This window comes from Mya arenaria, chromosome 16 (assembly GCF_026914265.1).
Source record: "Mya arenaria isolate MELC-2E11 chromosome 16, ASM2691426v1".
Lineage (NCBI taxonomy): Eukaryota > Metazoa > Mollusca > Bivalvia > Myida > Myidae > Mya > Mya arenaria.
Window position 1 is genome coordinate 26767609 of NC_069137.1, and position 12030 is coordinate 26779638.

The 12030-nt window shown below is 40.5% G+C and overlaps 1 protein-coding gene across 7 annotated transcripts in view; it reads left to right on the forward strand.

The window, feature by feature from the left end:
• Nucleotides 1–391: 391 nt before the first annotated feature.
• The window catches only part of LOC128221341 (uncharacterized), a 399999-nt gene continuing 388360 nt past the window's right edge, over nt 392–12030 (forward strand). For 2 of the 7 annotated variants that reach the window (XM_052929936.1, XM_052929939.1), the window contains exon 1: nt 392–508. Coding sequence is in view for 2 of the 7 variants with exons in the window: in XM_052929915.1 (XP_052785875.1) it covers nt 2727–2851 (125 nt within the window). In the remaining 5 variants the exon portion in view is untranslated. Of the gene's footprint in view, nt 509–2640; nt 2897–12030 lie in introns of those variants that run through there. The other 5 variants (XM_052929915.1, XM_052929916.1, XM_052929937.1 and 2 more) reach the window with 3 other exon arrangements.

Sequence of the window (12030 nt, forward strand, 5' to 3'; positions counted from 1 at the left end):
GGAAAATTTTAGGGGGGGGGGGGCGCACCGGGTCCGCCCCCCCCCCCCCTACCCTGGATCTGCCTATGGTGATTCCGCGTTTTCATCATCGTACTATCGAGTAACGCGTTTCAGATCAACACATTCATAGGCGATGGCCCTAACGGCATTCCGTACTGATGTGCATTGAGTTATTTGCATTGGAAATTGCCGTTTTGATAATATTAAAGTGTTAAACATATTTTTATGCCGACTATAACCTGTCTTAACAATCAATAACCAATTTCTTATTTTAATTTGATTTTCTTTAAATATTGTGTGACGAAAAATTGAAACGTTTACTTAAAGAGATTAATAACGTGTGTTTATCTACATGTGTATGATCGCATGAGTCAACCACGAAACTGAAACCGAAAGTAGAATTTCCAAAAATACGTGTTACATCATTGGGATCTCCGCAGATTTTATTTCGCAATATAGATCATATTTGATTGTGTTTGTCATTTAAGCGTACTGGATTTGTTTTAAGGTAGGTGAAATTGGTACAACAAGCAAACTACATAACATTTTATCGATACATGTTATATTTTAAGCGTCACGTTGTTAATTGTTTCTTTGTCTTACACTGTTTTGTTTTGTCAAAAATGTTTAATAAGGTAAATGTTTCATTGTTTATTCAAATATCAAATTCATATTCATTGTCTTTCACCAAATGTTTCATCTTAATCATAACACTGTTCTGTCTTTGTTTTACATGTATATTTGGCTTGTCCAAAATGTTTAAATAATAAGGTTTATGGTTCGTATCTTTCCAAATGTTAATTCATTATTCGTCCTTTTGGACCAACTACAAACGATGAATAAGTCAAAGTTATTGTTTGACGTTTTAGATAAAAAAAAAATAACTGTAGACTGGAAGCTTTTTAAAGCGTTATATAGCATACACTCTGGTATTTCGAAATCGAAAGTCGAATTTGCAACAATTTAGAGGGGATTTCCATGGGTTTACTTTTAAAGAAAATAAAATGAATTTGTTCTGGAATACTGAACTAGACTAGCTTATAAGGTTGCATATATACTCGTCATATTGTGTATTAAGATGGCAGTCAGTGTAAGATCCTATATTACCCACTCAAAGTTCCGTTATTTTCACAAAATCGAAAGTAGAATTTGCAATAATTAGAGGGGATTTCCACCGCTGTCACAACCAACGTATAGGGTTACTAATTATGAAAATATAATGAATATAAATTATGTTTTGAAATATTGAACTCGGCTGGCTCAATTCGTTAGGAAACGTACCCGTCTTATATATTATTTTGTATTAATTGGCAATAAGTGTAAGATACTATGGGTCCACTATAGTTTCCATTCTTTTCACTTTAAAGCAGCTTAAACTTGTTTGAATATACGACACATAATTGTCCCAAACTACGTTAGGAGTCTAGATTTTTTCGGTTCCTGGCTGAGACGGTACAAGACCACAACACTTTTGGATCTTAGCTTGTTTTCGGTTTCCGACTACGCCTGAAAACAAAGTTGTGAGCCTGGCTAACTCTCACTTCCCTGTCGAGGATGTACACGTCCTAAAACACGTTAGGAGTCTAGTGTTTTCTCAGTTCCCTTGTGTGGCTATGAACGTCCCCTACCACGTCTGGGGCAAAACTTTACCGCGGTTTGCGGATGAGGCGATGCACATTCCATAACACGTTTGGAGTGCTAGTATACCTTTTTCCCGGTTCCAAGACGAGGCTGTGCATGTTTTGGGTTAACTATCATGTACCTGTCCTTCTTTAAATAACATCAATCCACCCTGCAAGGGGACAGTCATTGTATTGCGTTTTACGCTCCAATTTGCATTGAATAATTTAACCGAAAGTAATTGCCGCTATATAATATATAAACATATTTGTGCTAGTTTTAAAGCTGCACTCTCATATATATCCTGCACATATTTTTACAACTTTTTTATTTTTTGTTTGCCTTGAAAATAACAATATTTTGCGTAAATATCTACAAATCATGATAAAAGATTGCTGACAAAAGATCAGTTCGCAGATTTTCATATTTTCGTTCGAAAATTAATGTTTTATGGACTTACGGTTTAAGAAAAATGCATAAAACATCAATTTTTGAACTTGAATATAAAAATCTGCGATCTATTTTTGTCAGGAGTCTTATAAAACTGATTTTTATGCATTTCCGCAAAACTTGGCTCATTCCAAGACAAAAAATAACAAAGTTGTCAAAACGTTCAATCTCGGAGAGTGCAGCTTTAAACATATATATGTATATATATTTATATCGATCTTAATCTGTTTTAACGATTATTTGTCAATTAAATATATTTAATTTACTTTTTTAAAAAAACATGGTGCTTTAATTTCTTTAAGGTATTTCAATTGATTGGATTAATACCGTGTGATTATCTGTATATGAATGATCGCATGAGTCAACAATAAAAATGAAACCGAAAGTAGATTTTCCGAAAATACCTGTTACATGGGGATTTCCGCATTTCACCATATAAAAAATATTCGGTTGTGTTTACCATTTAAGCTCACTCCAGGATTTGGTTATATATATGTATTGACTTTAATCTGTTTTAACGATTATTTGTCAATTAAATATCTTAAATTTACCTTTTTAAAAACATCGGGCTTTAATTTCTTTAAGGTATTTCGATTGATTGGATTAATACCGTGTGGTTATCTGTATATGAATGATCGCATGAGTCAACAATAAAAATGAAACCGAAAGTAGATTTTCCGAAAATACCTGGTACATGGGGATTTCCGCAGATTGCATTTCGCCATATAAAGCATATTTGGTTGTGTTTATCATTTAAGCTCACTCCAGGATTTGGTGTAGGGCAGGTTTACTTGGATTAACATGCAAATTTCATACTATTTTAAAGGTACATGTTGCAGCTTAACATAACACAGTTGTGTCTTTGTCTTGCATTTATTTGGTTGTGTTATTATTTTATATGTTTCAATATTGTTGTTTCAACTATGAAATCAGTATTCGTTATATTGCATCAAATATAAACGATAAATGAGTGAAAGTTCATGTTGGAGATTTTAGATGTAAATCGTATTGTTTGTTTGGATACAATTAAATGTTTTATAGACGCTACAACCTAAAGTTTTAAAATCGAAAGTAGAATCTGCATTAATATAAGGGAATTCCACAGCTGTCACAACCAACGCATAGGTTTACATATAATGAAAATAAAACTGAATTTGTTTTAAGTACTGAACTCGGCTGGCTTATTATAATAAGATTTCATATGAACTGGTTCCATATATATATATTCATTAAATGGTTATTTATGTAAGATCCTATATATTTCCGATATAATTTCCGTTCTTTTCACTTACAGGAGCTTCAATATGTTCGAATAAAACTGTATACAGACACAAACAATCCTATACATACCAGGGGCGTAGCCAGCGTTACGCACTTACGCATGTGCGTAACATCAATTTGAAAAATTAAAAACATAAATCTGGCCAAAAATGGCATCAAAGTCGAAGGCAAAGCTAAATATTGATATCAGAATAAAGGGAAGATCAGCTATAGTAAGCATTGTTTCTTTGTGCTAGATAGCTTACTCAGCCTAAATCAATCACTTGGTAACTAAAAAGTCGCCGGCCTCGAACCTATAAATCCCTCCAAATTCACATCAATGCTCAACATGTTAGTTCCATTTTCTATTTTTCCCTGGGGAGTTATCCCCCCGAACCCCCCTACGGCTACAGGGATATTCCCCCTCTCACACCCTCCCCCTTTCGTGCGTAACATTCAGTAAAGCTTGGCTACGCCCCTGCATACACAAGCCCATTACCAATTACTCGTAAGATCAGTTCGAAAAATAGTAAAAGGGACACACTGTACGTTCTTCAAGCAATTCATTAAGTAGACACCTTTGTTGCATATCAAATCTCTGAGGTGTAAGCTAATTGTCCAAACATCCATGTACGCCGCGCATAAAATATAAGGTGGTGTTGGTGTTGTTGTAGCTGGTGTTTTTGTGGTATGTAAGTGTTGGTTATTGTGGTGGTGTTGATGGTAGTGGTTGATTTTGTGATGTTGTGGTAATGTACATGCTGGTATTGTTGGTGTTGGCATTCTTTCTCTTGCTCGCATGGGTGGTTTATGTCAGTGTTGGTGGTGTTTTGGTTGTTGGTGATGGTGGTGTTGGTATTCTTTCTCTTGCTCGTATGGGTGGTTTATTTCAGTGTTGGTGGTGTTTTGGGTGTTAGTGATGGTGGTGTTGGTATTCTTTCTCTTGCTCGTATGGGTGGTTTATTTCAGTGTTGGTGGTGTTTGGGTGTTAGTGATGGTGGTGTTTATTTCAGTGTTGGTGGTGTTTTGGGTGTTGGTGATGGTGGTGTTGGCATTCTTTCTCTTGCTCGTATGGGTGGTTTATGTCAGTGTTGGTGGTGTTTTGGGTGTTGGTGATGGTGGTGTTGGCATTCTTTCTCTTGCTCGCATGGGTGGTTTATGTCAGTGTTGGTGGTGTTTTGGGTGTTGGTGATGGTGGTGTTGGCATTCTTTCTCTTGCTCGTATGGGTGGTTTATGTCAGTGTTGGTGGTGTTTTGGGTGTTAGTGATGGTGGTGTTTATTTCAGTGTTGGTGGTGTTTTGGGTGTTGGTGATGGTGGTGTTGGCATTCTTTCTCTTGCTCGTATGGGTGGTTTATGTCAGTGTTGGTGGTGTTTTGGGTGTTAGTGATGGTGGTGTTGGCATTCTTTCTCTTGCTCGTATGGGTGGTTTATTTCAGTGTTGGTGGTGTTTGGGTGTTAGTGATGGTGGTGTTGGCATTCTTTCTCTTGCTCGTATGGGTGGTTTATTTCAGTGTTGGTGGTGTTTGGGTGTTAGTGATGGTGGTGTTGGCATTCTTTCTCTTGCTCGTATGGGTGGTTTATTTCAGTGTTGGTGGTGTTTTGGGTGTTAGTGATGGTGGTGTTGGCATTCTTTCTCTTGCTCGTATGGGTGGTTTATTTCAGTGTTGGTGGTGTTTTGGGTGTTGGTGATGGTGGTGTTGGTATTCTTTCTCTTGCTCGTATGTGTGGTTTATTTCAGTGTTGGTGGTGTTTTGGGTGTTGGTGATGGTGGTGTTGGTATTCTTTCTCTTGCTTGTATGTGTGGTTTATTTCAGTGTTGGTGGTGTTTTGGGTGTTGGTGATGGTGGTGTTGGTTTTCTTTCTCTTGCTCGAAAGGGTGGTTTATTTCAGTGTTGGTGGTGTTTTGGGTGTTGGTGATGGTGGTGTTGGTTTTCTTTCTCTTGCTCGAAAGGGTGGTTTATTTCAGTGTTGGTGGTGTTTTGGGTGTTGGTGATGGTGGTGTTGGCATTCTCTCTCCTGTTCCTATGGGTGGTTCATTTCAGTGTTGGCGGTGTTTGAAGTGTTGGTGATGGTGGTGTTGGTATTCTTTCTTTGGCTCGTATTGGTGGTTTATTTCGGTGTTGGTGGTGTTTTTAGTGTTATTCATGGTGGTGTTGTTTTTCTTTCTCGTGCTCGTATGTGTTGTTTATTTCAGTGTTGGTGCTGTTTTGGGTGTAAGTGATGGTGGTGTTGGCATTCTTTCTCTTGCTCGTATGGGTGGTTTATTTCAGTGTTGTGGTGTTTTGGGTGTTGGTGATGGTGGTGTTGGCATTCTTTCTCTTGCTCGTATGGGTGGTTTATTTCAGTGTTGATGGTGTTTTTTGGTGTTAGTGATGGTGGTGTTGGCATTCTTTCTCTTGTTCGTATGATTGGTTTATTTGAGTGTTGGTGCTGTTTTGGGTGTTAATGATAGTGGTGTTGGCATTCTTTCTCTTGCTCGTTTGGGTTGTTAAATTCAGTGTTGGTGGTGTTTAGGGTAATAGTGATGGTGGTGTTGGTATTCTTTCTCTTGCTCGTATGGGTGGTTTATTTCAGTGTTGGTGGTGTTTTGGGTGTAAGTGATGGTGGTGTTGGCATTCTTTCTCTTGCTCGTATGGGTGGATTATTTCAGTGTTGGTGCTGTTTTTGGTGTTAGCGATGGTGGTGTTGGCTTTTTTCACTTGCTCGTATGGGTGGTTTATTTCAGTGTTGTGGTGTTTTGGGTGTTGGTGATGGTGGTGTTGGCATTCTTTCTCTTGCTCATAAGAGTGGTTTATTTCAGTGTTGGTGGTGTTTTTGGTGTTAGTGATGGTGGTGTTAGCATTCTTTCTCTTGCTCGTATGGGTGGTTTATTTCAGTGTTGGTGGTGTTTTGGGTGATAGTGATGGTGGTGTTGGCATTCTGTCTCTTGCTCGTTTGGGTTGTTTATTTCAGTGTTGGTGGTGTTTTGGGTGTAATTGATGGTGGTGTTGGCATTCTTTCTCTTGCTCTTATGGGAGGTTTATTTCAGTGTTGGTGGTGTTTTGTATGTAAGTGATGGTGGTGTTGGCATTCTTTCTCTTGCTCGAAAGGGTGATTTATTTCAGTGTTGGTGGTGTTTTGGGTGTTGGTGATGGTGGTGTTGGTATTCTTTCTCTTGCTCGTATGGGAGGTTTATTTCAGTGTTGGTGGTGTTTTGGGTGTAAGTGATGGTGGTGTTTATTTCAGTGTTGGTGGTGTTTTGGGTGTTAGTGATGGTGGTGTTGGCATTCTTTCTCTTGCTCGTATGGGTGGATTATTTCAGTGTTGGTGCTGTTTTTGGTGTTAGCGATGGTGGTGTTGGCATTCTTTCTCTTGCTCGTATGGGTGGTTTATTTCAGTGTTGATGGTGTTTTTTGGTGTTAGTGATGGTGGTGTTGGCATTCTTTCTCTTGTTCGTATGATTGGTTTATTTGAGTGTTGGTGCTGTTTTGGGTGTTAGTGATAGTGGTGTTGGCATTCTTTCTCTTGCTCGTTTGGGTTGTTAAATTCAGTGTTGGTGGTGTTTAGGGTAATAGTGATGGTGGTGTTGGTATTCTTTCTCTTGCTCGTATGGGTGGTTTATTTCAGTGTTGGTGGTGTTTTGGGTGTAAGTGATGGTGGTGTTGGCATTCTTTCTCTTGCTCGTGTGGGTGGTTTATTTCAGTGTTGGTGGTGTTTTGGGTGTTATTGTCGGTGGTGTTGGCATTCTTTCTCTTGCTCGTATGGGTGGATTATTTCAGTGTTGGTGCTGTTTTTGGTGTTAGCGATGGTGGTGTTGGCCTTTTTCACTTGCTCGTATGGGTGGTTTATTTCAGTGTTGTGGTGTTTTGGGTGTTGGTGATGGTGGTGTTGGCATTCTTTCTCTTGCTCATAAGAGTGGTTTATTTCAGTGTTGATGGTGTTTTTGGTGTTAGTGATGGTGGTGTTAGCATTCTTTCTCTTGCTCGTATGGGTGGTTTATTTCAGTGTTGGTGGTGTTTTGGGTGATAGTGATGGTGGTGTTGGCATTCTGTCTCTTGCTCGTTTGGGTTGTTTATTTCAGTGTTGGTGGTGTTTTGGGTGTAAGTGATGGTGGTGTTGGCATTCTTTCTCTTGCTCTTATGGGAGGTTTATTTCAGTGTTGGTGGTGTTTTGGATGTAAGTGATGGTGGTGTTGGCATTCTTTCTCTTGCTCGAAAGGGTGATTTATTTCAGTGTTGGTGGTGTTTTGGGTGTTGGTGATGGTGGTGTTGGTATTCTTTCTCTTGCTCGTATGGGAGGTTTATTTCAGTGTTGGTGGTGTTTTGGGTGTAAGTGATGGTGGTGTTTATTTCAGTGTTGGTGGTGTTTTGGGTGTTAGTGATGGTGGTGTTGGCATTCTTTCTCTTGCTCGTATGGGTGGTTTATTTCAGTGTTGGTGGTGTTTGGGTGTTAGTGATGGTGGTGTTTATTTCAGTGTTGGTGGTGTTTTGGGTGTTGGTGATGGTGGTGTTGGCATGCTTTCTCTTGCTCGTATGGGTGGTTTATGTCAGTGTTGGTGGTGTTTCTGGTGTTGGTGATGGTGGTGTTGGCATTCTTTCTCTTGCTCGCATGGGTGGTTTATGTCAGTGTTGGTGGTGTTTTGGGTGTTGGTGATGGTGGTGTTGGCATTCTTTTTCTTGGTCGTATGGGTGGTTTATGTCAGTGTTGGTGGTGTTTTGGGTGTTAGTGATGGTGGTGTTTATTTAAGTGTTGGTGGTGTTTTGGGTGTTGGTGATGGTGGTGTTGGCATTCTTTCTCTTGCTCGTATGGGTGGTTTATGTCTGTGTTGGTGGTGTTTTGGGTGTTAGTGATGGTGGTGTTGGCATTCTTTCTCTTGCTCGTATGGGTGGTTTATTTCAGTGTTGGTGGTGTTTGGGTGTTAGTGATGGTGGTGTTGGCATTCTTTCTCTTGCTCGTATGGGTGGTTTATGTCAGTGTTGGTGGTGTTTGGGTGTTAGTGATGGTGGTGTTGGCATTCTTTCTCTTGCTCGTATGGGTGGTTTATTTCAGTGTTGGTGGTGTTTTGGGTGTTAGTGATGGTGGTGTTGGCATTCTTTCTCTTGCTCGTATGGGTGGTTTATTTCAGTGTTGTTGGTGTTTTGGGTGTTGGTGATGGTGGTGTTGGTATTCTTTCTCTTGCTCGTATGTGTGGTTTATTTCAGTGTTGGTGGTGTTTTGAATGTTGGTGATGGTGGTGTTGGTATTCTTTCTCTTGCTTGTATGTGTGGTTTATTTCAGTGTTGGTGGTGTTTTGGGTGTTGGTGATGGTGGTGTTGGTTTTCTTTCTCTTGCTCGAAAGGGTGGTTTATTTCAGTGTTGGTGGTGTTTTGGGTGTTGGTGATGGTGGTGTTGGTTTTCTTTCTCCTGCTCGAAAGGGTGGTTTATTTCAGTGTTGGTGGTGTTTTGGGTGTTGGTGATGGTGGTGTTGGCATTCTCTCTCCTGTTCCTATGGGTGGTTCATTTCAGTGTTGGCGGTGTTTGAAGTGTTGGTGATGGTGGTGTTGGTATTCTTTCTTTGGCTCGTATTGGTGGTTTATTTCGGTGTTGGTGGTGTTTTTAGTGTTATTGATGGTGGTGTTGTTTTTCTTTCTCTTGCTCGTATGTGTTGTTTATTTCAGTGTTGGTGCTGTTTTGGGTGTAAGTGATGGTGGTGTTGGCATTCTTTCTCTTGCTCGTATGGGTGGTTTATTTCAGTGTTGTGGTGTTTTGGGTGTTGGTGATGGTGGTGTTGGCATTCTTTCTCTTGCTCGTATGGGTGGTTTATTTCAGTGTTGATGGTGTTTTTTGGTGTTAGTGATGGTGGTGTTGGCATTCTTTCTCTTGTTCGTATGATTGGTTTATTTGAGTGTTGGTGCTGTTTTGGGTGTTAGTGATGGTGGTGTTGGCATTCTTTCTCTTGCTCGTTTGGGTTGTTAAATTCAGTGTTGGTGGTGTTTAGGGTAATAGTGATGGTGGTGTTGGTATTCTTTCTCTTGCTCGTATGGGTGGTTTATTTCAGTGTTGGTGGTGTTTTGGGTGTAAGTGATGGTGGTGTTGGCATTCTTTCTCTTGCTCGTGTGGGTGGTTTATTTCAGTGTTGGTGGTGTTTTGTGTGTTAGTGTCGGTGGTGTTGGCATTCTTTCTCTTGCTCGTATGGGTGGATTATTTCAGTGTTGGTGCTGTTTTTGGTGTTAGCGATGGTGGTGTTGGCTTTTTTCACTTGCTCGTATGGGTGGTTTATTTCAGTGTTGTGGTGTTTTGGGTGTTGGTGATGGTGGTGTTGGCATTCTTTCTCTTGCTCATAAGAGTGGTTTATTTCAGTGTTGGTGCTGTTTTGGGTGTTAGTGATGGTGGTGTTGGCATTCTTTCTCTTGCTCGTATGGGTGGTTTATTTCAGTGTTGGTGGTGTTTTGGGTGATAGTGATGGTGGTGTTGGCATTCTGTCTCTTGCTCGTTTGGGTTGTTTATTTCAGTGTTGGTGGTGTTTTGGGTGTAAGTGATGGTGGTGTTGGCATTCTTTCTCTTGCTCTTATGGGAGGTTTATTTCAGTGTTGGTGGTGTTTTGGATGTAAGTGATGGTGGTGTTGGCATTCTTTCTCTTGCTCGAAAGGGTGATTTATTTCAGTGTTGGTGGTGTTTTGGGTGTTGGTGATGGTGGTGTTGGCATTCTTTCTCTTGCTCGTATGGGAGGTTTATTTCAGTGTTGGTGGTGTTTTGGGTGTAAGTGATGGTGGTGTTTATTTCAGTGTTGGTGGTGTTTTGGGTGTTAGTGATGGTGGTGTTGGCATTCTTTCTCTTGCTCGTATGGGTGGTTTATTTCAGTGTTGTGGTGTTTTGGGTGTTGGTGATGGTGGTGTTGGCATTCTTTCTCTTGCTCGTATGGGTGGTTTATTTCAGTGTTGATGGTGTTTTTTGGTGTTAGTGATGGTGGTGTTGGCATTCTTTCTCTTGTTCGTATGATTGGTTTATTTGAGTGTTGGTGGTGTTTTGGGTGTTAGTGATGGTGGTGTTGGCATTCTTTCTCTTGCTCGTTTGGGTTGTTAAATTCAGTGTTGGTGGTGTTTAGGGTAATAGTGATGGTGGTGTTGGTATTCTTTCTCTTGCTCGTATGGGTGGTTTATTTCAGTGTTGGTGGTGTTTTGGGTGTAAGTGATGGTGGTGTTGGCATTCTTTCTCTTGCTCGTGTGGGTGGTTTATTTCAGTGTTGGTGGTGTTTTGGGTGTTAGTGTCGGTGGTGTTGGCATTCTTTCTCTTGCTCGTATGGGTGGATTATTTCAGTGTTGGTGCTGTTTTTGGTGTTAGCGATGGTGGTGTTGGCTTTTTTCACTTGCTCGTATGGGTGGTTTATTTCAGTGTTGTGGTGTTTTGGGTGTTGGTGATGGTGGTGTTGGCATTCTTTCTCTTGCTCATAAGAGTGGTTTATTTCAGTGTTGGTGGTGTTTTTGGTGTTAGTGATGGTGGTGTTAGCATTCTTTCTCTTGCTCGTATGGGTGGTTTATTTCAGTGTTGGTGGTGTTTTGGGTGATAGTGATGGTGGTGTTGGCATTCTGTCTCTTGCTCGTTTGGGTTGTTTATTTCAGTGTTGGTGGTGTTTTGGGTGTAATTGATGGTGGTGTTGGCATTCTTTCTCTTGCTCTTATGGGAGGTTTATTTCAGTGTTGGTGGTGTTTTGGATGTAAGTGATGGTGGTGTTGGCATTCTTTCTCTTGCTCGAAAGGGTGATTTATTTCAGTGTTGGTGGTGTTTTGGGTGTTGGTGATGGTGGTGTTGGTATTCTTTCTCTTGCTCGTATGGGTGGTTTATTTCAGTGTTGGTGGTGTTTTGGGTGTAAGTGATGGTGGTGTTTATTTCAGTGTTGGTGGTGTTTTGGGTGTTAGTGATGGTGGTGTTGGCATTCTTTCTCTTGCTCGTATGGGTGGTTTATTTCAGTGTTGTGGTGTTTTGGGTGTTGGTGATGGTGGTGTTGGCATTCTTTCTCTTGCTCGTATGGGTGGTTTATTTCAGTGTTGATGGTGTTTTTTGGTGTTAGTGATGGTGGTGTTGGCATTCTTTCTCTTGCTCGTATGATTGGTTTATTTGAGTGTTGGTGCTGTTTTGGGTGTTAGTGATGGTGGTGTTGGCATTCTTTCTCTTGCTCGTTTGGGTTGTTAAATTCAGTGTTGGTGGTGTTTAGGGTAATAGTGATGGTGGTGTTGGTATTCTTTCTCTTGCTCATATGGGTGGTTTATTTCAGTGTTGGTGGTGTTTTGGGTGTAAGTGATGGTGGTGTTGGCATTCTTTCTCTTGCTCGTGTGGGTGGTTTATTTCAGTGTTGGTGGTGTTTTGGGTGTTAGTGTCGGTGGTGTTGGCATTCTTTCTCTTGCTCGTATGGGTGGATTATTTCAGTGTTGGTGCTGTTTTTGGTGTTAGCGATGGTGGTGTTGGCTTTTTTCACTTGCTCGTATGGGTGGTTTATTTCAGTGTTGTGGTGTTTTGGGTGTTGGTAATGGTGGTGTTGGCATTCTTTCCCTTGCTCATAAGAGTGGTTTATTTCAGTGTTGATGGTGTTTTTTGGTGTTAGTGATGGTGGTGTTGGCATTCTTTCTCTTGCTCTTATGGGAGGTTTATTTCAGTGTTGGTGGTGTTTTGGATGTAAGTGATGGTGGTGTTGGCATTCTTTCTCTTGCTCGAAAGGGTGGTTTATTTCAGTGTTGGTGGTGTT